Source organism: Monomorium pharaonis, chromosome 1 (assembly GCF_013373865.1).
Source record: "Monomorium pharaonis isolate MP-MQ-018 chromosome 1, ASM1337386v2, whole genome shotgun sequence".
Classification (NCBI taxonomy): Eukaryota; Metazoa; Arthropoda; class Insecta; order Hymenoptera; family Formicidae; genus Monomorium; species Monomorium pharaonis.
This window is the reverse complement of record NC_050467.1, coordinates 32,872,324-32,899,836: the sequence shown is the minus strand read 5'-3', so window position 1 is coordinate 32,899,836 and position 27,513 is coordinate 32,872,324. Positions and strand designations below refer to the sequence as shown.

Genomic DNA, 27,513 nt, shown 5'->3' with positions numbered 1-27,513 from the left:
CTGGATGGAAAAAATCAAATTCATTTATATATCAAATAAATTCAAGTTAATACTTTTAATCGAATTCAACCTAAGTGATATTTTCTTTTAAGGACAAAAAATCACACATTCAAGATAAAACTTTTCTGATTTAACATAATGAGGAAAAAGAATAATACTGGATTCAAATAAATATTTATTTGAATGGTATTAATCATACATTTTATTAAAAATAAATAATGAATATTTATTTCAAACAAATAACATTTTTTTAATTATAAAAAGTATTACTTTTTTGAAATAAATATTTATTTTTAATAAAATTTGTGATTAGTACCATTCAAATAAATATTTATTTGAATCTTTTTCCCTCAGTGTAAGCCCACATAGTATATATATTACTTGGGTTGAATTAGGTTGAATTTGATTCGAAGGTATATATCACTTAGGTTGAATTAAATTGTTAGGAAGCATATCGACGAAAAATAAAAGAGATAATAAATGCAAAAACAATTGTCAAGAACTATATTGGCAAGAAATAAAGGAGATAATATTGAGCTGGCAAATAAGTTTTAATACAAATAAATTATAGATATTACAAATAAATACTTTAATACAAATAAATATTTTACTACAAAAACTTGGCGCTGCTAAACCGAATAATTTGCCAGCTCTTTTCCTTTTTCTCTTTTGTGTGTGTGTGTGTGTGTGTGTGTGTGTGTGTGTGTGTGTGTGTGTGTGTGTTTAGTATATAACTTAGTTTATAAGGAAGCGATTTACTTATTTAAGTTTAGTATGTAAATTTAGTTTATAAGAAAGCGATTTACTTTTAAGAAAGCGATTAATATTTGTCTCTTAAGCGTGAGTACGTTCGAATTCCGCACTCTCTATCTCTCTCCTCTCTCTCTCTCATGCGTGTGTATATGTATTATTTTAGTATGTAAGTTAGATAGATTGTAAGAATATGATTTTGTATTAAAGCAAATTATTCGGTTTAGCAGCGCCAAGTTTTTGTAGTAAAATATTTATTTGTATTAAAGTATTTATTTGTAATATCTATAATTTATTTGTATTAAAACTTATTTGCCAGCTCAATATTATCTCCTTTATTTCTTGCCAATATAGTTCTTGACAATTGTTTTTGCATTTATTATCTCTTTTATTTTTCGTCGATATGCTTCCTAACAATTTAATTCAACCTAAGTGATATATACCTACGAATCAAATTCAACCTAATTCAACCCAAGTAATATATATACTATGTGGGCTTACACTGAGGGAAAAAGATTCAAATAAATATTTATTTGAATGGTACTAATCACAAATTTTATTAAAAATAAATATTTATTTCAAAAAAGTAATACTTTTTATAATTAAAAAAATGTTATTTGTTTGAAATAAATATTCATTATTTATTTTTAATAAAATGTATGATTAATACCATTCAAATAAATATTTATTTGAATCCAGTATTATTCTTTTTCCTCATTATGTTAAATCAAAAAAGTTTTATCTTGAATGTGTGATTTTTTGTCCTTAAAAGAAAATATCACTTAGGTTGAATTCGATTAAAAGTATTAACTTGAATTTATTTGATATATAAATGAATTTGATTTTTTCCATCCAGAAAAATATGTACCACTTAGGTTGAATTTGAAAAAAATTTATCTTGTATTTGTGAATTTTTTTCCTTAAAAGAAAATATCACTTAGGTTGAATTTGATCAAAAATATTTTTTTTTCCTCAGTGTATAATTGGCGCAAAAAATTTAGAGATATCATTATTTTTGTAGAGAAGTTAATTTGTGTCTAAGTATAACTAATGTTACCTTGGTTTGTAAGCGAGTTACACGTCTGAAGCTTTTGTATGAGTCTGTCCGTGCGTATGTAAGTCTGTTCGTGTATGGGCGAGAGGCCTCGTGCGAGGACTCGAGAGAGGGCGCGGGAGAGAAGACGACAGTGAAGCAGTATGGCGGAACGACCGGCAAGACACAACGTGCGTCGATCTGACTCGGCAGCCCGATTATAAAGATAAAACTCACAGACGCGAGATTAATAAAATTATACATTACAGTTCTCAGAAGTGGGATCTGAGCTGCGTGATCGAAACAGTTCGGCGAGTCCGTGGGAGCTGTGTGCCAGCGGATGTTCGAAGGAAATCGTTACGAAGAAGAGAGAAACTTCTAGAACGCGGGCGTGACGCGTCGTTGCTGTGTGCATCGAGGACGGCGTGTCTCGTGCGTGTCAACTGTGTGCTTTGCGAGTCTGCTGTGTGCGTCGCAAGCGTTTTAAAAAATTCGGCGAATCCGTGGGAGCTGTGTGCCAGCGGAGACTCAAAGAGAAGTTGCGAGAAGGAGAGAGAAACTTCTAGAACGCGGGCGTTACGTGCCGTTGCTGTGTGCATCGAGGACGGCGTGTCTCGTGCGTGTCGACTGTGTGCTTTGCGAGTCTGCTGTGTGCATCGCGAGCGTTTCGAAGAGATCAGAGACGTTACAAGGAGGGTTTACGTGCGAAAGAGATAAAGTACATTCTCAAAGAAAGTTGTGTCAGTGAGAAACCGCCATTATGGACCCGAACAGTCTTACGGTGGTAGAACTAAAAGGCGTGCTGCGCGAGATGAACTGCTCGACGAACGGGTCCAAGAATGAGTTGATCGAGAGATTGAAAGCCGCAGATCCGTCCGGGGCATGGATGAACAAGGTGAGGAAGGGGAATCCTCACGACGAACAGCAACATACGCAAGGTGCAGAGAGGTTAGGGGACGGAAACGAAGCAGGAGGACCGAACCCTACCGAATGTACCACCATCCTGATGCGTGAGTTGGAGATACGTGAGAAAGAGAGGCGCCTGATGGAGCGAGAGTTGGAAATCGTCCGTCGGGAACTGGATATGATGCGAAGTGCTAACCTGCGAGATGTGTCCACACCTGTTGTGCCTTCCGGGTCAGAAGAGGTAGAAGCTAACTCTAGGCCCAGGGTAAATATCAATTCGGTCGCCGAGTTATTACCACCTTTCAGCGGAACAGACGTAGACTTTGATCGATGGGAGCGTCAACTGAGGTTGCTCAAAGCAACGTATGCGCTAGATGATAAAGCAACGAGATTATTGATTGGCTCAAGGCTCAAAGGTAAAGCGCTTGACTGGCTATTCTCGAAATCTGAATTTTTAGAGATGTCTTTAGAACAGCTGCTGGCGGAAATGAAGAGTATGTTTCGACACAAGGTTAGCAAGATGGTCCTCAGGAAGGAGTTTGAGAAGCGCATATGGAAGCATGGAGAATCATTCAGCGAATATCTCCACGACAAAGTAATTTTGGCGAATAAGGTTCCTGTAGAAGAAGAAGACGTCGTGGAATATATTATAGAAGGGATACCCGATACTACACTGAGGGACCAAGCTCGTATTCAAAAGCTCAAGTCCAAAGAAAGTTTACTGGAGGCCTTTGAAAAAATCACGATGCGACAGAAGACCGGACCAAATGTTGGTCCCGTTATCAAGAAGAAGTCGAATAATTCCATTGCCAAAGATGATAAGGCTAGCGGCACAGACGACGATAAGGCGGCGAGAGGGGTCATTCGCTGCTACAACTGCAACAGTCTAGGACACCTGGCAAGGAATTGCAGGCAGCCGAAAAGGGAGCAAGGTGCCTGCTTCAGCTGCGGTGCTCAGGGCCACATCTCGAAGAATTGTAAAGCCGCCGCAACCCAGGAGAAATCAGAGACCAAGGAGCAAGTGTCAAACGTAGAGGTTATGTCTTCAGAAGGAGACAACTATATACGGAACGTAAAGTACGAACTGTCAAACGAACCTAATTGCGTGAGTCTAGAACTTGATTCGTTATTCGATACCGGAAGCGCCGTAAGTTTTATCAAAATAAAGTCTGTACCCCATAATATTATGCGAAATGCGGAAGGGTTAAGTACCCGATTTTGTGGAATCAATAATTCTCAACTAAGAATTTTAGGTGCTGTAAGAGCGAGAATGTCCTGTGATGGTACAACTAAGGACGAGACTACCCTGTTGGTAGTCCCGAACGATACTATGAAGCCGACAGTAATTCTGGGACGTGATGCGCTGCGATCGCTAGGTTACACTCTGCAAAAGCGCCAGGATCAATTGGAGGCATGTGTGGAAGAAATTTTAAGTATCGATGTATCTGACGAAAGGGATCAACCGTCCCATGCGTTGAACGTCAACCCGGAATTGCCAATAACTGTACAAACCGAGATACGCGAAATTTATGAGAAGGAGTACGTAAGGCCAGAGCGTCCTGAAGCTCCAGTGGTAAACGCGGAATTAAAGCTAGAGTTAAAAGAACACCAACCCTTCTCTGTCATGCCTAGACGTTTATCATGGACAGAGAAAGAGGTTTTGCGAGATTTGTTAGATAAATTACTTAAAAGAAAGGTAATTAGGGTTAGTGAATCTGAGTATTCATCACCTATAGTTTTAGTCAAAAAGAAAAACGGAGAACATAGAATGTGTATCGATTACCGCGTGCTGAACAAGTACCTACTGCGTAGTAATTATCCTATGCCTTTGATCGAGGATCAGCTAGACGTCTTAGCGGATAAGAAGTACTTTACTTTACTCGATCTTAAGGATGGCTTCCACCATATAAAAATCGCGAAAGAGTCAATTAAATACACGTCGTTCGTGACGCCGTTAGGGCAATACGAGTGTGAAAAAATGCCGTTCGGGCTTAAAACGGCCCCTTTAAGATTTCAAAAATTCATTAATGACGTTTTACGTGAATTTATTGATTCAGGTGACCTGGTGGTCTACATGGATGACTTTATGATTGCGACATCTACTATTGAACATCATCTCTGTGTATTGCGCAAAGTGTTTCGGGTATTAGTCAATAACCTGCTAGAATTAAGAATAGACAAATGTAAGTTTGTATACACTAGGGTAGAGTATTTAGGCTACATCATTTCGGAAAAGGGCATAAGTCCGACGAAGGAAGGAGTCGAAGCCATACTTAACTTTCCTGTGCCTAAGAACGTCAGAGAAGTACGAGGGTTTGTAGGACTATGCTCTTACTTTAGAAAGTTTATTGAGAGGTTTTCCTTGATAGCTAAACCCCTTTATGATTTGTTGAAGAAAGATGTTGCTTTTGAGTTTAAGGAGTGCCAATTGAGGGCGTTTGAAGAATTGAAGGCTAAGCTGGCTTCTACTCCTATCCTATCCATTTACAATCCACGAGATAGCACGGAACTGCATTGTGACGCTAGCTCTCATGGATTCGGCGCGATTTTGTTCCAGAAAAAGCAAGACCTAAAGTTACACCCCATTTTCTATTACTCAAAGAGAACAACGGAAACCGAAAGTAGATACCATAGTTTCGAGCTGGAGACACTAGCAATAGTATATGCGTTGCGAAGATTTCGGGTGTATTTGCATGGTGTGAAGTTTAAAATTGTTACGGACTGCCAATCTTTAAAGCTGACCCTGGACAAAAGGGACATTAACCCACGTATTTCTAGGTGGGCCTTGGAGTTGCAAGAGTTCGACTATACAGTAGAGCATCGTAAGGGAACGAGGATGAGTCATGTAGATTGTTTGAGCAGATGCTATTTTGTTTATGTCGTCGAGGATAATACTCTTGAATTTAATTTATCAGTGAGTCAGAGTCAGGACGCCAGCATTAAGGAGTTGCAGTCTAAGCTAGAAAAAACCGAAGATAAGTTATACGAGATGCGAAATGGTATTGTATATCGAAAAAAGGAAGGAAAGCTGTTGTTCGTTGTGCCTAGTAGTATGGAAGCGAGCCTTCTGTATAAGTATCACAATGAGTTAGGACATATGGGGATAGATAAGGTGTGCGAAATGATTAACCGGAACTATTGGTTTCCAAAAATTCGAAGTAAAGTCGGAACGCATATCGCGAATTGTCTAAAGTGTATTGCGTACTCTCCAAAGTCGGGAAAAAGGGAAGGAATGTTACAAGCAATTCCCAAGGAAGGTCGACCTTTTGAAGTGCTTCATATTGATCACTTTGGTCCGGTAGTGAAAGATTCCCCAAAGAAGCATGTGTTAGTAGTCGTGGATGCTTTTACGAAATTCGTCAAATTATACGCCACCAAGTCGACCTCGAGTCAGGAAGCTACAAATTGCTTGGAACAGTACTTCTATAACTATAGTAGCCCAACAACTATAATCTCTGATCGCGGGAGATGTTTTTGTTCAAAGGAGTTCGACAATTTTATATTGGATCACGACATTAAACACATAAAGGTAGCGACAGCTTCGCCTCAAGCTAATGGCCAGGCTGAGCGCGTGAACCGAGTTATACAGCCTATATTGGCTAAACTAGTTGATAGTAGAGACCGGAAAAATTGGTATAAGGTGTTACCACAAATCGAATACGCGTTGAACAACGTACCCCATAAATCCACTGGGGATACGCCTAGTCACCTACTGTTTGGTACAAATCAGCGTATGAAACCTGCGGATAATGTGCGAGAATACCTCGAAAGTCAGTTTCAGAATGACACACGCGATTTAGATGTAATTAGAAACGCAGCTAAGATGCAAATTTGTAAGGCTCAGGAATACAACAAAACCTATGTTGACAAGAAGCGAAAGAAACCGCACGAGTATGCTGAAGGTGATTCTGTGATGGTACGGAACTTTGAGAGCACACCTGGTACCCCACACAAGTTGATTCCGCAGTTTCGAGGGCCCTATAAAGTCATTAAAAAGTTACGTAATAACCGATACGTTGTAGCGGACGTAGATGGTCATCAGGTGACTCAAAGACCGTATCAAGGCGTGTGGGAGCCTGCTAATATGCGTCCGTGGAAAAGAACCGATAGCGAGACGAACCATGAAAGCGAGGAGGATGATTAACATGTACACGGCCGAGGACGGCCTGCGGGTCAGGACTGGCCGAATCTGTAAGCGAGTTACACGTCTGAAGCTTTTGTATGAGTCTGTCCGTGCGTATGTAAGTCTGTTCGTGTATGGGCGAGAGGCCTCGTGCGAGGACTCGAGAGAGGGCGCGGGAGAGAAGACGACAGTGAAGCAGTATGGCGGAACGACCGGCAAGACACAACGTGCGTCGATCTGACTCGGCAGCCCGATTATAAAGATAAAACTCACAGACGCGAGATTAATAAAATTATACATTACAGGTTATATAATTTTTCTTTAAAAAAAAAATATATATATATATATATATATCACTTGAGTTGTCAAAAGTATTATCTTAGATTATGTGGTTTTTTCCTTAAAGAAGTCCATACAGCATATATTACTTGAGTTGAATTAAATTGAATTTGATAAAATATGTAAAATTTGATTTTTTCTATCCAAAGATATGTACCACTTAGGTTAAATCATTAAAGTTTTATCTTGAATTTGTGATTTTTTTCCTTAAAAGAAAATATCACTTAGGTTGAATTTGATCAAAAGTATTAGCTTGAATTTATCTTTTTTAAAAAGGTAATTTTGTTTTGGATATCACGCATTTTGTTGTGTTTTTGTAAACCACTTAGGTTTGAATTTGATTTCAAAAGTATTAATTTGAATTTATTTGATATATAAATAAATTTGATTTCTTTCATTCAAAGGTATATACCACTTAGGTTGAATTTGATCAAAGAAAAACCATACACTTGGCGCCTTTTTTACTTTTTTTAAAAAGGTTATATGCTACACAGAAAATTAATAGAAAATTTATGTCACAAAAAAGTAAAAAATGTAGCATTACTTACAACATGATGTAAATATTTTCATAATAGGATACTCCTCCCAAGTTGATTCTGGTTTTTCCATATTTTTTACTGCTTTGTCATATCTTTTATTAGTTATGTAATTTTTCGGCCATTTTGCTCTTTTTAAATCACTAGTCAACCATATCATGGGTATTATTTGAAGTCCATTTTTGAATTCAACAATAACATATTTCTTATTCTTTTCAGTCATTCTGTGGAAATGGATATAAAATTAATTCTTGGAATGCATCAGAGAAAAAACGGCAAATTTCTCATTTCCGTTTGGCAATTTCATATATTTTTTAACAATGTTTTTAAGTGGCCATAATTTCAAATCAGATAAATTATGAACAGAATAAATATCAAGTAAGGAAGATGAACAGGAAACATTAAATAGATCTTCCTTTTCCAAAAATTCGTAACCAATAATGACAGGAGCATTCTGTTCTGCGCAGTAAGCCATGTTTTCTATACATACAATTGTGCCACAACTTAAGCCACAACAACTATCAGCGACTGTCCCAGCTTTAAATGTCATTCCGTTGAACTTAATAGTTTTGTATTGTGGATTGCAACAATTCGGTATAAGCAGACCATCGTAATGTAACAACGATAAATTAGAATGTTTTGGAACAGAATATGACAAAGCGGTTGACGTGTAAAAGTTTTTCTCTTTTTCAATACATCTCCGTACAACTTATTGTAAAGGTTTTTCCGCTTTTCGTACATATTTTTTCAGTATCTACATATAGTTTTCAAATTTAAACGCACTAAAGTTGTCGAGAGGTCCAAATCTTTTGACATCATCGACAAGATGAACTAAACCGTGAACATGATGCGATACGTTTTGAATTCCGGACAGTTGTATAAATGTTTTAATAAAAAAATTAATAAGATCTTGCGCATAGCTTAGGTGTTGGTGTAAGTCCTCTGAAGATAAGATCCTTATAATGACATGTAATGTCATAAAATGTATATAGACATTTTTCTTTAATATAGATTTAAATGCCAATGGACCCGTATATAGTAATATTAATCTATATTCTGTGGCTTTCCATAATTTTACACGATCCAATCTTCGTGGTTTTCTCTGAAATTCTATAGGTATTGAGGGCTTTAAATTGGTAATCAAACGTGTAGAGATTTCGTCCACAGCTCTGTGTCGTAGTCGATATTGCAGTTCACCATAAAGCCACAAGTTTAATAATTTACGCATGATTCCTAAGCATATCAAATGCATGTAATCCAACGGAACATTTGTTACCGGTTTAAAATGAGGAATATTTAACAGACTGCACGTTGTATTTGGTTTGTGATAACTATCGTCTACTTTTTGTATAAAATCATCATCTGATCTAAGTGTTAACGTCAAGTTGTGGGAAACATATTCGACCTCTTATATGATCTCCTTCCGTAGTACACTTTGTACAACTAGAATATCCAGAATGTCCTTTGATACACAAAACAAATGATTTAGCTGGTGTATCACAAATCAAAGCTTCAATCCGGCATGCTATCTGTCGACCGTTGAAGTTAATTCCATTTCCGCATATTTCGGTAGCCTCATTAACAAAATCTTTCAAAAAATCATTGGTGTCCTTCGGTTTTTCATACCCATAATAAAGTCCAATCATGAAAACATTGCCATATGGAATAAATGATCCAAGTATAGGCCAAAACTGTTGTTGCGATGATTTTGTTAATGGCAATCCGTCAATGTTCACAGCTATTTTTAAGCAATCAATGTTTTCTTTTACAGAAGATAATATTTGTCTTATAGATTCTACTAAACCAAAATGATAATGTGATCCTGGTACAACTGTACGGATATCTTGTTGTCTTGGTGTTTTTAAAAGCGTTTGTGCATCCGAAGAGAGTGTGGAAAAACAAGAATGTTTTTTCAATGTTAATAGCAATGCTCTTAAAGCTGTATGTGTAATTTGATGCTCTACAGCCCAGACTGCAAGGTCGTCTTGAAAATCGCTTTCAATTTCATTTTCCAATGGCAGATAGCTTAATTCATTGCGATCGTTTAAAGATGATGGCTGTGAATCCGATTCTGATTGTTTATTTGCATTTTCATATTGTACAAATACGTCTGCATTTTTATGTTGTACAAAATCGACATTATTTTCACATTCAATGTCATTGTTGGTATTTATTCTGTTACAATTTATTCTATCATTGTTCAAATCTATTATATTACAATTAATTCCATCATTGTTCAAATCTGTTAGAGATTTACTATTTTCACGTGACAATGAGCATCTATTAAACAAATTTTGAGAAATAATATCTGCTTCTTGTGCAGCTATTCTCCTGAGGTGTCTCTTTGATACATCTAAAATATCTTTTCTTTGACGTTTTCGATTTATTTCCATGTCAAGTGTTATATCGGTACAATATGAAAAAATATATATCTATAGACAAAATATTTTTACTATATACCTGTAATTTATACAGGGTGTCATTTTAAGTTACCCACTCCAATAACTTTCTTATTTTTGATTACGTAGAAACATAGGTTTTAGACAAAAGTTGTATGGTTTAACATATGATTCCGCATTATGTTAGTAGATGTCGTCGTTTTCAAGAAATTTAAAAAACAATTTATTTCTAAAAAGTACTTGATTTTTTTCCTTCATAAAAAAGTTGCTGATCTCGTAGAGGTATTTTCAAAATCTTTCCTGAAATTGTCTTCTGCATACGTTGTTCTAAACATAAATTAAGAGAGGTTGTGCGTTGCCAGTAAATAAATTAAATCTTGATGCTGGTTAAATCGACCTAACTGGCCAAGTTTATTGTTTAAAAATTATAACATATAATTGTTATAATTGTTAAACATATAAATTAAGCTTCAAAGTTTACAGAGCCACTTACGATCTCAATAATTGTTTGTCAGAAGAAAAAGTGGTATAAAACTTTTTGACTTGATTTAATCTCAAAAATATATTGTTGCAATAGTACTTCTCCTTTCAAACCATACAATTTTTTTCTGAAACATTTGTTTCAACAATAAAAAGTAAGAAAATAATTGGGATAAGTAACTTAAAATGACTCATCCTGTATATTGTTTACAAGGTAAGCCAGTAATAGTGCCAGTATTAAAATTATGTCAAGTTATATTGTGTAACTATTAAAATAAATATTAATATTAGTATAAATTTATATAAAAATTATATAATCAATAAATTTTACACCTGAAATATATTTTTCAGACAAGACATTAATTTACTCATTTGCTTTAACTATTATATATTTTTATTTTTGTATGTTTATATTTTTATCATATTTTACTTTTAAGAATACTATTTAACAACAGTATCTATGCATTTATTCAAAATGTTATTTTTCATATAAAGGTTTTTTTTCATATAAAGTATATATATTTGCAATAAAAAAATAATTTTTATTATCAAAATTAAATATTTTTTTGAATTTTAGATTTAAAATGGAAGCTGAAGAATTTATCGATAACACATTAAGTACTCACCAAATAAAACTACCAAATTATATAAAGTTACTTTTAAAGTACATACAGGCCATGATAATATATCAATTTCAAAATTGGATGATGTTTGTATAATAGAATTAGAAAAATTTGCATAGAAGATTTAACTAAACTTTTAAATAAAAGTGAAATAATAGAATTATTTGCATATCATCAAAATCCGTCACTTTTTAAGATTGCTGATAGGCATAAGAAATTGTTATTACATTAAAAAAATATTTGTACCAAGGAAATTAAAAATATTTCAAATAAATTTTGTATGAAATGTAATAAGAAAAGTAATCCGTGTAAGGAAAAAAGTCAAAAGAAAAGATATCACGATAGGCAAAGAAAAGCGGAAAAAATAATTAAAGATAAAAAAGAAAGTAAAATAGATAGTGCTAAAAAACACGTAGAAAACTTGGCTAAAAAATATATTAAAACATGTATTAACAAGAATTGTAAAGAACACATTGAAGAATTAATTAAACAAATTGATAACTTAAAGGTTAAAACCTGGGAAAAAAAGTTTATATCTAATTATGCATAATTATATCATATTATATATAATTACACATAATAAGATCAATTTATACATTAATTTATATATAATTATATCAGGGATGGAAAAAAATGGCGCGGGTGAGTGAGGAAGTGTGAAAATGTGCTCCGGAAGAAAAAGAGGAAAAGTGAGTAGGGAGGAAATAGGAGGTCGAGGGATATAGTGATTTGAATGGAGGAGAGGAAGAGGCGGTGGAGATATTGAGGGGAAGACGGAGGATCTAAGAGGAAAGAAGTATAGCAAGATGAAAAATTGGAGTGAAACAAAGGAGAGAAGTGAAGAATGGAGTGACAGGGAGGTTACAATGAAGAAGAGGAGATGAAGAGCGCGCTGGAGTACGAGGGAAATGCGCAGAGGAAGAAGACAGAGGGAGTTAGTGGCAGGAGTGGAGACGACGCGAGCGCACGAGAAGTAGATGAAGGTGATTGGAGGCCGAGAGAGGGCACAAGAGAGAAGTTGATTCAGGTATATCGATATATCGATAAAGGCTAGGAGAGCTGTGATTGGTTGAAGAGGAGAGTTATGATCGTGACGAGTATCGACAGAGGAATCGAGAGAGACCGCAAGGCTGGTAGATGCAGTAATGGTGGCAAAAAAGAAATTCATGCCGGGAACGGATACAAAGAAAGAGGTACGAGAACGGTGAAAGAAAAAGAGATGGATATGAGCAGGGAGATGAGAGAGGAGTTGGCAGGGATAAAAGAGAAGCTAAGAGGAATCAAGGAAGGGGCAGCAGAGCTCGTCAGGGTATGCAGGAAGTGGCGCAAAGAAGAGGAGACGGACAAGAGAAGAGAGGAACGGAGAAGGGGAGAATGGAGGGAAGAAGAAGTGGTCAGCCGAGAAAAGGGAGATAGAGACAGAGAAAGAGATGGAGAAGAGGACTGGTGGGACGTAGTGAAAAGGGATGAAGAAAGAGAGAAAGAGGCTGTCAATGGGAAAGAAAGTGAGGAGGAACAGAGGTCAAAGAAGACAGCGTCAAAGGAGAATTGTAAGGAGAGAGAGAAGAAAAGAGGGGGGAGGCAGGATAAGAGGGAGGAGAAAAGAGAGGAAAGCAGAGAGTCGGGGGAAATCAGCAGTTCCGAAGGAGAGGAGCCAGCAGGAGAGGAGAGAGGAGAGAGAAGGAAGAGGGCCAAAGAGGAAGAGGTGCAAACCGGCAGGAAGAAAGCAGAAGAGGATATAGTTAGAGCGGAGAAAACAAGTAAGCAGGAGCGTGTGGAAAGAGAGACAAAAAGAGGAGTGCAAGAGAGAGAGAGAGGAGGAGAGAGGAGAGCGGTGAGTCAAGGAAGAGCAGAGACAAGGATAAAGGGGAGTCAGTAGGTAGAGATCCAGGAAAGAAAACGAGGCAGACGACAAAGGGAGAGATAAAGCAGACTAGCGAAAAGAGAAGGGAGGAAGGTGGTACAGACAGGACGGAATTAGAGAGGATAGAGAGGAGAGAGACAAGAAGAGAAGAGGGCGGAGAGATAAGAGAGGGAAGCAGTGTACGAAGAGAAGAAACAAATAGCGGATGGAGGAGACAGGAGCCAAGGAGAGCAAGAAAAAAAGAACGGACAGGAGGGAGGAAAATAGGAGAAGAGGAGGCAGAGCGAGAAGAGAGAACAAGCAGATGGATCAAGGAAAGAGAGGAGTACGGCAGGAAGAAAAGGGAGAGCAGCGTAGTATGGAGAGGAGTGGAGGGGGAGAGTGGGGAATTTAGAAGGGATTGTATAAGAGTGATCATAAAATCGGAGTTAGGAAGGGAAGTAGAGATAGGAATGGAAGAGAGAAAAGGGGACAAGGGAGGATGGGTGATCATAATAGAATTGAGAGAGGTAGAAGATAGGGAGGAGATATTCGCGAGGAAAGAGGAAATTAGGGAAAGATGGAACGTAGGAATAGATGAGGATTTGTCGATAGAAGAGAGAAAAATGAGGTGGAGAATCTTAGAAGCAGCAAGAAGGGAAAGGGCAAAAGGAAAAAGGGTAGGGTGTAGTAGTAGAGAGTTGTGGGTGGAAGGAAGGAAGTGGGAATGGGACGAGGCGAAAAAGGATTGGAGAGAATGAGAGATGTAGATGAGTGAGGTTTAGAGAGGGGGATAGGAGGTATATGGGGGGATGGAGTGGAAGGGGTAGGGGAGAAGGGGGCTGGAGAGAGGGGAGGGAAGGGAGGGGGGTTGGAGAGGGGGCGGAGGTGGAATGAGAGGTAGAAAGAGAATAATGAATTAATTGATTTTATTAGGAGGAGAGGCAGGAGAGAAGGAGAGACGGCGAGAATGCATGAGGAAAGGAGACAAGAGGCGGAGAGAGAGGAGGAAGACAGGAGAGAAGAGAGAGGAGAAGAGGCCCCATGTGGAGAAGAAGGAAAGAGGAAATCAAGGAGGAGAAATGGAAGAATGAGAGCGGAGATGAAGAGAGATAAATGGAAGGAGGACAACGAGGAGGAGGGGGCAAAGAGGGAGAGAGGGGGATCAGGGTTTGGGGAGGGGGGATAGGGGCGTGCGAGGGGGTGGGGGGTGTTAGAATGTAAAGGTCGCAAATGGCCAGGCGGTTCAAGAGTAGAAAGGATACAAATGTGAACGGTTCGGGAACGCTCCGTAGAAAAAGCGCCTTGTAACCCCATATTGGGACACAATAAAGTCTATATATATAATTATATAAAAATATTTATAACTTTATATCAAATTATGAAACGTTATATTTTTGAGTGGATAATTATATATAATTGTATAAAAATATTTATAATTCCATATTGAATTATACAACATTTTATTAAAATTACTTTTCGAGTAAATAAATATATATAATTATATCAAGATATTTATAAACCCATATTGAATTATACAACATTATATTCGAATTCTTTTTTGATTAAATAATTATATATAATTATATCAAAATATGTATAACTCCATATCATATTATTCAAAGTTATATTAAAATTTTTTTAATTTAAATTATATACAAATTTATATATAATTGTATCAAATTACAAGATACAATTATATATATACTTTTATATTTAATTAAAATATATATAATAATGTGTTTGCATTAAATTTGCATAAAAATACCATTATTTTTATTTTATAGAATAAGTAATTTTATTTTCATATGTATGTGCGTACAGAGTTTATTGTTCACATAATTGAATTTATTAAATTTGGTGCGTTACAAATATAATCACCTACTTTTATAACTTTATTAATGGTTTTAATGTTTATTAATTCTAATATAAGATATTGATCATCTATTTTTACAGGTAATATGTGCTTTACTTGTTTCCGTAATTCTTTATGATAAAATATTTTGGTATGAATAATTTTAAACCTTCGAAAAACAATGTACATAACATTATTAGCTTTTATAAAAAATCTTATCGTACCATACATTACAGAATTAGAAGAATTGTTTGTTATTTGTACTGTATAACTATTAGTTTTATTTTGTGTAGAATAAATTTCAGAAGTAAATGTCTCATTTTTTATGTTTGCTTTACCATAAATAAGAAAATCCTCAGCCAATACTTGATTTAAGAAGTTTTTATCTCGCTCTGTCAATAGCAAATCTGATATATTTTTATTTAAACTGCACTTAACACTTTTTTTTCTTTATAAAGAATAATGTTATTCTTTAAAATAATCACGCCATAAAGTATAGATAAATTACTAATAATTTCTTGGCCCATATTCTTAGATGCGTGTGATAAACTCGCTATTATTCCATTATAATTTTCAAATGGAAAGGCTGAAGTAGCCCATAAAGGACCCCAACTTTTAACGCAAATACCAAGATGCACTAATTGATGCACATTATATGTAAGTTGTCTATCATTATAAAGATCTGGAATTTGTTTTACAAACATTTTTAACATAAATTCTGCATCTTCAATATCAGATAATTTTATAGCGCGCTTTAGTAATATATATATAGACATAACAAGCAAAAGCCAATGTTGAAAATATTGTGTAGGCAAATAATTTTTTAAGATAGGAACGGAATAATATAGAAGCCAATTGTAATATTCTGAAGCTTTATAAAAGTGTATTAAATTAAGACTTCTTGGTAATCGATTAAATGTATCCGGAGGTTTAATTTGTAGTAAATAATTATCCATTTCATTTAAATATTTTTTTATATTCCAAGGTCCATCTTTATGCAACCATGTATTTAAAAACTGTTTCACAGTTCCAAGTAACACAGAATGCATAAATTCTGGAATTACACAAGTTCCAAGATCTAGAAACGGAAGTGCAGAAATAATAGTCGGTCCTTTTACACCTTAAACAGATATTTTCTCTAATGCTATTTGGCTTTGTTCAATCATTTTGTCATTAGTTCTCAATGTACTATTTTCTACAAAAGGATATATACGAATACTTTTTTTACCTTCAATTCTTAAACATTCTTGTGTTTTAATTTCACAGATATTACAACCGTATTGTCCATTAAAATTGTTTATATTTAGTATTTGTGCTCTTGCAGGCGCATCAGCTATTATTAATGGTACAACAATTTTTGTTTGAGGATGAAGCCAATTTATTCCATCTTGAAAACATTTGTATAATTTCAAACAAAAAGGACGTAAAAAAGTATTCATTACTGGTTTTTGATTATCGTACCATAATCCACCTATAATAATGAATTCTTTTCTCAGATGTTGAGGTACTTCCATTATTTGAAACATTAGAGGCCAACAATTACTTTTTGAACTCTTTGTCAAAGATAAACCGTCGGTATTTAACATTAACGTGAGATCATATTCTCCTCTATTTTGTCTGGAATTAACCCTTTTGTATTCAGATCCATCTATTATATCAGAAATTTCAAATCCGTTATTTAAGCCATTTTTCTCCGTTTTTAATATTTTAGATAAATTTCTATGTTCAAAAAGACTTTTAATTTGTTGCATTATATCAATCTCAAAAAAAAAAAAATTTCGCTTATTAAACATAATTTGCACACTTTTGATGCAGCTTTTACACTTTTATATAACATACATTTTTTACAATAGACATGTTTAATAACAGTAAAAGGAGGAACCATATTTTTAACATAAGAAAATAATTTATATAAAGTTTTTGGCATCAAATTTAGCTGGGAAAGCATATTATTTATGACTGTTAGCATATCCTCTAAGTTAAATTTTGTCATTCTATGTTTAATATAAAGATTTATTAAATTATAAACAGTTTCATCAACAGTTTGAGCACTATTATTAAATAAAACAGTATTATTATTAACATTACTATGAGAAGTGCAAAATATACTTTCATTAAAATCTGTGGAATGCTCATTATGATCATATAAAGATTCGCATATATCAACTACATTATAATTTATATCATCCAACATCGTAGTATCATCTTCATAATCTTGATTATTATCATTGACGAAATCATTAAATTCGTAAATTTCATAGTCATATACTTCATCTATGTAAATATCGTCGCTATAACTCTTGGAGCTTAAATGATCATCTGCATGGCTTGTATTCGAAACTTGTGTAAAATTTTGTTGATTAGTGTCATTGTCACTTCCATCTATAACAGGAATTGATAGTGCAATTTTTCTATCCCATCGTTGACGGTTTCTAATGGGAATCTATTTGCATAAAAACATTTCCATTATATATTTTATAATATTGTTGCGTGCGTCGCCCGGTATACTCCGCGACCGCGACTCAGCTGTTCGAAGACGGATCAATACTATTGATTTCCTGGACCGAGCGTTGTCAGCTGACGAGCGCTTGACAACGCGTGTAAACAACTAGTCGAATCTCGGTCTCGAGCCTTGTCGGACGCGTAAATAAAGCTGCTTGGTTTTACAGTTATAAAAGTGTCTTTCATTTCCGCGGTGCGCACGCTACATTTTGGGGGCTCGTCCGCTTGTCGGACCTTAAGGAACGCGCGCGGATCTAGTGATAAGTGCGCGGAGTGAACAGACGAGAAGAAACGGAGAATTCAAAGATGTCCATCCCCCGTTCTCCTATCGTGACTCGATCCCACGCCATAGAGGATGTCAACTCAGATGCACGGGATTTGGAGCGGGAGACGGGAGGGAGGCGCGCCGAGATTTCTGGACTTTCTTCGACTGCTATCGCTCCGGAGTTCCAGATTCTGATGGAGGAGCTTCGGCGGATGCGCGAGGAACAAGCGCAGCAGCAGCGGAAATTCTTAGAGACGCTGCGACAGCTGCAGTTTCCTCGAGGGATTGACGCCCAGCTAAGTCTTCCCAATAATATTCCCGTAACCGGAAACGTTAGCGACGCGACGCGAGTTTTAGGCGCGGGCGGGGAAACGTTTGGTGAAACGCGGCCGATCGTCGGACTAAAATTAAAGCCCGATACCTACGACGGGACGGCTCCGTTGCGCGAGTTCCTCGCTCAATTTTCGCTTATCGCGAGTGCGAATCATTGGAGCGAGTCTGAGAGGGCGGTAGTTCTTGCTTCCTGTCTGCGGGGGAGGGCGCGTTCACTTTTGGACTCGTTTCCGGCTGACGAGGGCTCCATTTCGTTTGCGGAGCTCAAGTCAAAGTTAGAACTTCGATTCGGGGAAAGTGAGCTTGCGCAAAATTTTTATATGCAGTTCACGAATCGGAAGCAAGGGGCGGGGAAAGATTTCGCGACGTTAGGCGCGGATTTGGAGCGCCTATCGCGTAAAGCGTATCCCGAGTGCTCGTACGAAGTGCACGATAAAATTTCTTGTTCGCAGTTTATCGCTGCGCTGTCGGACGGGTTTGTCAAACGCTCCCTTCAAGTTGAAGGGGTAACGTCTTTACGAGTAGCGGTTTAGCGCGCGAAAATGTTAAAGTCTTTTAATTTAAATAGCTTTTCGGAAAAAGGGGGGAGATGGAATAATAATTTCCGTTCGGAACGTAAGGGAGACGGAAATTCTCGATCGGAGCAGTCGGGAGTTTCAAAACGGAAAGAGGAGGACAAAGGAAAAAAGAATTATTTTAAAGGAAAGGAAGGAAACAGAGAGCGAAAAGGGAAAGAATGTTGGCAATGTGGGGCCACCGGGCACTTTCGTGCGGAGTGTCCGGCAAATAAATCGGGAAACTAAGTTCTGTCGGGTTTATTGGGGCCGGCTCGGCAGGCGGAGTTCGGGCTCCTGTTCCCGCGCGCGACGGGGCTGCTCTGGTTCGGCGATTTGACGGTGTGAGTGCGGCCGCGCGCAGCCGTTGTTATTTTACCGGATATTTAAATGGGAGAGTATGCAATTTTAAAATCGATACGGGCTCGGATGTATCGGTCGTGAGTGCTAGGATGGCTGCTTCTTTTAACCAGGAGCGTATTATTTCTTGTGATTTGAAATATCCTACCGGAGAAAAAGTTCCGGTAATTTCTCGAATTACTGTTGAAATTTCTTTAGGTAAATTTTGTGTTAATTTATTGTGTTATGTCGCGGAGATAAGCGACGAATGTATACTCGGAGTGGATTTTCTCTCTGAGGCGGGAATTCTTGACGGTCTGTTTGAAAGCGCCCTCGGTTTAACGGGCAGCGAGGCGGAGGAGCGCGGGCAAATTTGTTCTCGGATTGAGGAATGCCCTGCTCGGCTCTCCGATCCTCTTTTGCGGATTTTTGAAAAAGTTCTCAAGAACTTGAATTTTCTCAAAAGCAAATGTTTTCGAATTTCTTGTCTGAATTTTCTTGTGTATTTTCTGAAAAGATTATTGCTGGTAATTGTAATGTTTTATCGCATAACATAAAATTGTGTGATTCTCGCCCTATTAAGCAGGTACCTCGACGAATTCCCCTTCATTTACAGGCGGAAGTGAATAAAATTTTGGAAGATATGAAAGCCTATAAAGTAATAGAGGAATCAAATAGTCCTTGGGTTTCTCCAGCAGTTATGGTCAAAAAGAAGGACAGTACAATAAGGTTTTGTGTCGACTTCCGGAAATTAAATGCTGTGACCATAAAAGATTCTTTTCCGCTTCCAAGAATTGATAACATTTTGGATTGTTTAACGGGGAATTCGTGGTTCTGTACATTGGATCTTAAAAGTGGATATTGGCAGGTAAGCCTAGATCCTAAGGATCGTGAAAAGACTGCTTTTTCTATCGGAAATGGTTTGTGGCAATTCACAGTTATGCCTTTTGGTCTTTGTAACGCCCCTGCTACATTTGAACGCTTGATGGAAAGAGTATTGGAAGGATTAATTTCAAAGAAGTGTTTTGTTTATCTTGATGATGTAATTGTTTTCGGAAAAAATTTTAAAGAAATGATGCTCAATTTGAAAGAAGTTTTCATTCAGTTGAAAAGAGCTAATTTAAAAGTTAATTCTAGTAAATGTAGTTTCCTTAAAAGAGAAGTTAAATATTTAGGTCATGTTATTTCAGCAGAGGGGGTTGCAACTGACCCTGAAAAGATTTCTTCGGTTAAAGATTGGCCTCTTCCGAAAAATCGGAAGCAGGTACGAAGTTTTCTTGGATTTTGCTCGTATTATAGAAAATTTGTGAAAAATTTTGCTGTTTTAGCAAAGCCTTTGTATAATTTGACAGAGGAAAACGTTAAGTTCTTTTGGTCCTCTGAATGTCAACAGGCTTTTGAGAATTTAAAACGTGTATTAACATGTCCTCCGGTTTTGTCTTTTCCTTCGGGGGAAGGACAATTTATTTTAGATACCGATGCCTCGAATCATGGCATCGGGGCTGTTCTTTCTCAGTTGCAGGGAGAAGAGGAAAAAGTCATCGCTTACTACAGTCGGATTTTCAGTAAGACGGAGCGGAATTATTGCGTTACCCGTCGTGAACTTCTTGCTGTCGTGGATTCAGTGAAGTCTTTCCATCACTATCTTTATGGACGAAAGTTTTTAGTGAGGACCGACCATGTTTCTCTTCGTTGGCTGATGTCCTTTCGGAATTTGGAAGGACAGCTAGCAAGATGGGTAGAACGCCTTCAGCAGTACGATTTTGATATCTTTTATCGGAGCGGAAAGGTGCACAAAAACGCCGATGGACTCTCGAGACGACCATGTTTGGAGACTTTATGTCGATACTGCATAAAGGTGGAATTAAATGAGGAATCTTCAAAGGAAGAGATTTTGGGACGTTTAATCTTTTCAAATAAGGAACTTCAGGAATGGCGTTCAGAGCAGCTTTAGGATTCTGTTGTTTCTATGATAATTCATGCTAAGGAGGCTGAGACTCGCCCTAATTGGCAAGAAGTTGCTTCAGGCGAACCTTCCTTGAAGATTTATTGGTCTTATTGGGATTCATTGTTTTTGATTGACGGAGTTCTTCATAAGAAATGGATTTCCCCGAACTTGCGAAGAGATATTTTTCAAATTGTGGTGCCACGGCATAAAGTTCAGGAAATTCTTGAAGAAGCCCATGATTCACCTTCAGGGGGACATTTCGGTGTCAATAAGACCCTTCAGAAAATACGAAAGCATTTTTATTGGGCTACCAGCAAGAAGGACGTGGAGAGATGGTGTGCCTCTTGTAAGGTATGCGTTGCTAGAAAAGGGCCCATTGGGAAGGGAAAGTCTCCCTTGGAAATTTACAATGTGGGCGCACCTTTCGAGAGGATACAAGTCGATATTTTGGGTCCTCTGCCGGTTTCTTCTTCAGGAAATAAGTATCTCCTAGTGGTGGTGGATTGTTTTACTAAATGGCCAGAAGCTATTCCCTTAAAGAATAAAAAAGCTAGTACCATTGCAAGATCACTTGTGGATCAAGTATTTTCTCGACACGGAATTCCTTTGGAGCTTTACACGGATCAGGGAAGGAATTTTGAATGTAGTCTTTTCAAGGAGATGTCTTTGCTTCTAGGAATGAAGAAGACGCGTACGACTTCTCTTCATCCACAGTCTGATGGACAAGTCGAGCGTCAACATCGCACAATTCTTGATTATTTGGCGAAATTCATTTCTGAAAACCAGAAGGATTGGGATCGTTGGATTTCACTTTATCTTTTGGCTTTTCGTTCGTCAAAACAGGAAACAACTGGAGCTTCTCCTGCGGAAATGTATTTGGGACAAGACTTACGTTTGCCTCTGGATCTTCTTAGAGGCAACCCTTCTTCTTCCAAGAAAGAAGGGAGGACTGATTTTATTTTCAGATTGAAGCAGAAGTTAAATTTGATGCATCGTTTCGCTCGTGAGCGTCTTTCAATTAGCTCCAAAAATGCTAAGTTTTGGTATGACCAACGGACTAGACAAGTAAATTTCGAACCAGGGCAGAAAGTATGGTTCTTCAATCCTCGACGGGTTCCTGGAAGAGCTCCTAAGTTGCAGAGTTCTTGGGACGGTCCGTGGAAGATAGTCAAGAAATTGAATGATGTATTGTATTGTATTCGGAGATTTCATATAAATAAAGTTGTTCATGCAAATCGTTTGGCTCCTTTCATGGAGAAGGAGTGAAGCCGATGCGAGTTCAAACCGAACCGATACGAATCCGAGCCCGAATGAAATGGGGGGTTTGTTCTAATGTTAACACCGTTTTGAAGTTAATTTTAGTTCATGTTTTTATGTTTTTGTTCTGTTTGTTTTCTTGTGTGTTTCAGTTGCTCTTCGGAGAGCAGTTTCTTTTTAGAAGAAGGGCGGACGAAGAGGGATCTCTTTCGGAAGGAGGTCGCTGCTTATAGGGAAGAAGACTGCCTCATCCACGGTTTTTGACCGTGGTTTTCCCGTGGAACTTAGGGCAAATGCCGAGGCAGAGGACGGGGAGCTTTTTAAAGCGTTGGGTCCACGGAGATAAATTCCCCCCCGATCCTGAAAAGAGAAGAAGGAAGTGCACAAGATCCGACGTCGAGGGACAGTGTCGCAAGGGGAGTGGAGCACGGGGACGCGGAAGGATTCGGGAGATCCTGCGTGAGAGCTGGATGAGTTCGGCGTGAGAGGATGCCCGTGGTAGTCCTTGCAGGGGGCGAAAAACTTCGGTGGACGTGACTCGCGAACCCGTTGCAGCAGCTCGGGAAGAGCAGGAAATCGTCCGGGTACCGAGGGAGTCTTCTGCGGAAAGCGCTAAAACTGTTTCCCTGATTGTCGGGACGACAATCTAGAAGAAGGGGGGCAGTGTTGCGTGCGTCGCCCGGTATACTCCGCGACCGCGACTCAGCTGTTCGAAGACGGATCAATACTATTGATTTCCTGGACCGAGCGTTGTCAGCTGACGAGCGCTTGACAACGCGTGTAAACAACTAGTCGAATCTTGGTCTCGAGCCTTGTCGGACGCGTAAATAAAGCTGCTTGGTTTTATAGTTATAAAAGTGTCTTTCATTTCCGCGGCGCGCACGCTACAATATTAATCTTTTAAACATCATATAGAAAATATAAAAATTATAGTTTTTATACATACCGAAACATTTCTATTTTCTTCCCATAGTTTATATTTTTTTCGTGGAAGGGTATCATATTCATTGGCCATTATTTTGTCTAAATATAGAAAATTTCCCAAAACCGTATGTTATTACTTTGATTTTAATCATGTTTTTACTATAAATTATAATTATAAAATTTATAATTATAAAAATTATAATTATAATTAAGCTATAATAATTATGAAACTTTAAATATTTATTATATAATTTAATTATATACTTTTAAATAGGTATAATTTATGATTTTTTGGTGTATTGTTGATTACGTCAAATATTTAACATTGCGATATTGTGAACGAGAAGACATATATATACCGCTTTATAATTGGCTTAATTTGACACTGCTAATCACTGATAATTCAAACAGAAGGCTAGTAGGTAATGTATATAGAAATAAGATGCTACATTCAAGAACTGTGCGGAATGTTCTGCGCAGCACGTGTATTGACGTGTACTCGGTTCTCGATTGTGTATGACTAGATGTGTTCAACAGACGAAGCGGATCAGTGAGTGGTTAATGATTGGTTTTTGCTTCTAAATCTAACGAAGAACTAAAGGCAAGAACCAATCACTGAACGCTCACTGATCCGCTTCGTCTGCTGAACGCACTCATATTATTGTGTGTAATTTGATGGCACGGTTCGCGCTTTTTCTCAACGTCTCTACTGCAATAGATTAACGTGCGAAGTGTGGTGAAATTATCTCGAATTTCTTAACATATTCCGTGCATAAAAATGTTTATTTTGTACTGTGCTAGCGACAATTCCTACAGTTTTGTAGAAAATGAAAACGTTGTTTTTGACGAAGAAAATATTACAAAAAGGTGATGAAGTAATATTTACTTACAATAATAAACAATATACTGGGAAAGTGATAGAACATTTAGGTAAATTAAGTTAAAATAAATCTATATACGTCTATTATGTAAAAATTGTTATCAGTATAAAGTTATAAGTACAGAAATTTTATAGGTTATTCTTTACTTATATAAAAGCGTTGTCGAGCATTGTAAATGTCATGTGATACCAAATGTTACCTGCAAAAACAATTTGATACATTAAAATTACAGAAAAAAACTAAAAAAGGTAAACAATTCAATGAAACAAAAAAGTTTCATCGTAAAAGCAAAGAAATAGAAGTATCACCGTCTTTTAAATCATCAAAAGTAGTAATTAACACTTAAAGCACAAATAATAGAGCTAAAAAGGTAATAAGTTTATAATTTCGGTTTAATTTATTATATTGAGATTTATAAATTGCTAATTGAAATTTTAGGTCTCAAGAAAAATAGAAAAGACATAAAATTCTGCAGTTTTTAATATATTGAATAAATGTAGTAATTCAAAACTCCCCGACAACAGTGCTAGTAGTAGCAATCATCTACATGATACAAATAGCACGAGTTCAAATACAATGATTGATGATTACCACACTTCACAAGATAACAAAAAAAAGGTTTTTTAATAATACATTATTTTAATCAAAATATTTCAACAAGTAATATTTATCTATTAAATATGATTTGTGAAATCTTTGCAGAATCATAGTCCAACAAAGGAAGAATTAAAAAAAATGCTTTTAGAAGCCAGAAAAAAATTGAAAGAAAAATCTTGTAAGTTTGCTACATGCTGAAATTTTTATTATAATATAAGTTATATAAATCACGTTAATATTATCACTATACAATGTATATATAATAACTATATGTATATTTCATGTCTGTTTTATAGTTTTGAAGGAGATAGATAAAGATTCCTATCAATTAAATCCACCACAAAACACTGACAACCTTGAAATTGAAAATTCATTGTCAGATACATCTGATAAAATTATAAATCCTATAGAGAATGTTAATAATAACACAGAAAATCTTAAGGATAGTGATATTGAAATAGAAGAATTTGAAGATTTAGATATTCAGTTATATGGAAAGAACTTTGAGCCTAAGGTAAATGTTTTAAATGGGGCCATTTATTATGTACTGTAAATATTAATTTATTTTTTAGTAGATTCCAAAATAATTTATAAATGTAGAGTAAGTTATTGGACAAAACAAAATTTGATTGCAGATGGTACATTTGAAGAATAATTTCTATTGTAGAAATGTAATATATTATGCGGCTTTAGGGAATTGTCACAAAGCATCTCATATGGCTAGGAGACTGTTAACAGGAGTGTTTAAAAAAGAAGCATTAATTAACTCTACTCTGAGTGGGCACGCTCCTAGATCACAAGGAAAAGAACGACAAAATATTAAATTTTCATGTTTACATCCTCTTGCAATTAATGCAATAATTGGTAAATAATATAATTTTTTATATTATTATTATAATCAATTATAATAAATATAAATTCTGGTGTTGCAAACAATATTTGTTATAGATTTCCAAATTTATACAATTACAACAGATATATAATATTTTCAGATTTTTCTCTTGATTATGGAATCAAACATGGTTGGGTCACACAAATAAAGAAAGATTTATATTGAACTATTACACAAAGGATGGGAGAAATAAAAAGAGAAGCAAAAAATAAATAAAAAGAGTGTTTTAGTCTTCGTTTAAAAAGAAAAAACCCACAAAATTTTAATTTTTTGTATGTTTCAGTTTTTTTTAAATCTATTCATGTACATATGCGTTTACAAATTAAAGTTTACAAATTATATCACAAATTATATTAGGGCTGTTTTCCAGCTAGGTACATAAATGACACAGTGTAACACTGTGTCCACTAGTGGGAGTGAGACACATTGATATGTTCTTTCTCACACTAATGGACACAGTGTTACACTGTCGTCTGTGTACCTAGCTAGAAAACAGCCTATATAGCTATAAGTTAAAATTAAAATACATCAGCTGGGAAAACAGTTATTATAAATATGCTTGTATAACAGAGTTAATAACATAATAATTAATATAAACTTAATTATGTAAAAAAGGTTCTAATTAATAATTATAATACAATAAATATTTGAACAAAATTAAAACATTTTTATTAATTTAGAATTAATGTAATTGTAACGAAGTTAAAATCTATTTATAATATAATATGTAATACATTTTTACTAAAAATTATATATATTTCTTTTCTCAAAATAATAAATATTAACTAACAAATAGGCGTATCCATGAGATTTTTCGGGGGAGAAGGAAGTTTTAATTTTGTTTTAATATACAGCAGAAATTTAAAAAAAGCAACAAACGGAAATTCCAGAAATTACATAGTCATAATGAAGAGAAAACATTTTATATAACATAAAACATATATTTTACTCACAGTCAACAGTAAAATTGTATTCTATAATTAAAAATGGAAAATAAATAATAAATTTCAGGAGGGGAAAAGGGGTAAACCCCAACCCCCTTTTGATACGTCTGTGTAATAAATCGAAATGGTACAATATTCCCGGGAAATATCTAATTATATATAATTTTGTAAAACTTAGTAGATCTAATTATGTATAAATTTGATCTGATCTAATTAGATACAATTATATATAATTATAAGCAATTTTATCTATTTGTATCTAATTAGATCAGGTCAAAATCCATACATAATTAGATCTACTAAGTTATACAAAATTATATATAATTAGATATATATTTTTTTCCCGGGAATAGACAATAAAAATTTTGCAAAAATTAAATGCTGATTTTGCGATTTTGTCTCTACGGGATATTCAGTGAAAAATTTCCCAATTGAAAGAAAATGGATACTGTCCAATTAAAAAAAAAATTTACTTAATTTTATTAATAATACTCTAAACCTCATGAAATCTTTATTTGAATATAGAAAGCGTAGTGATTTCAAATAGAATTATTTAAATAGGATGAATATAATTTACTTTACTAAAAAAAAACATTAAAGTAAAAACATTTACTTGGTTTGAACGAAAATTTATCTCACTGTAGCCGGCATCTAACAAGTAATTTTCTCCAATAAAATAAAATTTTTTCGCTAAAAAAGAAAAATTAAAATTCAAAAAAATTTTACTTTATTCAAGGAAATTATTTATTACCTGGCTGTTAAATAATTATTTTGTCAAGTAATTATTTATTACATATCTGTTAACATTAAGATTTAAATATTCATTTCTCAGTGTATAAATTTTGAAAATTACACTATCTGTAAAAGAAATTTACTCAATAGAAAAAATTATTTTTTTCTTTAAAAATAAATGTTTACTTTTAACAAGATATAAGTATCCAAAAGTATTGTTACGTCCGGCAGAATCCACGATTTCCCTTCGTCAGAGGAACAAATAATTTTACAAAAGAAATTCCGTTTCAACGGTCTCCGATAATTTTTTACGCGTTTAGGATTAGTCTGTTAGGAACGTAATGACAAACTTAGATGGACGAAACGACCAAGTAGACAATTCCGACTCCTTTTGAATATTGAGTCAACAAATAATAAATTCTGAAGATAGAAATTCAAAAACAAACATGAGATCTAAG

General features: G+C 35.7%; 3 protein-coding genes across 12 annotated transcripts in view; 1 reads left to right on the top strand and 2 right to left on the bottom strand.

Annotated features, from left to right (window-relative positions):
- LOC118644825 overlaps positions 1-27,513 on the bottom strand; it is a 42,758-nt gene that overhangs the window by 11,023 nt on the left and 4,222 nt on the right. For 2 of the 3 annotated variants that reach the window (XM_036284456.1, XM_036284457.1), the window contains exon 3: positions 7,700-7,911. The exons of the other annotated variant lie outside the window; for it this stretch is intronic. In XM_036284456.1, coding sequence (XP_036140349.1) covers positions 7,700-7,911 — 212 coding nt within the window. The remainder of the gene's footprint in view (positions 1-7,699; positions 7,912-27,513) is intronic. 3 annotated transcript variants of the gene reach the window in all.
- On the bottom strand, positions 16,527-23,119 carry LOC105839407. The gene is made up of 2 exons (XM_036284452.1): positions 23,032-23,119; positions 16,527-17,330 (listed from the first exon to the last, which is right to left on the bottom strand). Exons 1-2 carry the CDS (start codon positions 23,098-23,100, stop codon positions 16,638-16,640), a joined length of 762 nt encoding a protein of 253 aa, XP_036140345.1. The 5' UTR covers positions 23,101-23,119; the 3' UTR covers positions 16,527-16,637.
- LOC105832528 lies at positions 17,368-25,600 on the top strand. 8 transcript variants are annotated; one of them, XM_012673578.3, is made up of 7 exons: positions 23,652-23,939; positions 24,025-24,260; positions 24,329-24,508; positions 24,593-24,665; positions 24,784-25,001; positions 25,123-25,351; positions 25,480-25,600. In XM_012673578.3, the coding sequence occupies exons 3-7, from the start codon at positions 24,467-24,469 to the stop codon at positions 25,542-25,544; spliced, it is 627 nt and encodes a 208-aa protein (XP_012529032.1). In that variant the 5' UTR covers positions 23,652-23,939; positions 24,025-24,260; positions 24,329-24,466; the 3' UTR covers positions 25,545-25,600. The 8 variants fall into 7 exon arrangements, 2 of the variants coding, with proteins under 2 accessions (XP_012529032.1, XP_012529057.1); XR_003626709.2 differs by having other exon boundaries at positions 23,653-23,939; positions 25,181-25,351; XM_012673603.3 differs by lacking the exon at positions 25,480-25,600 and having other exon boundaries at positions 23,653-23,939; positions 25,155-25,327.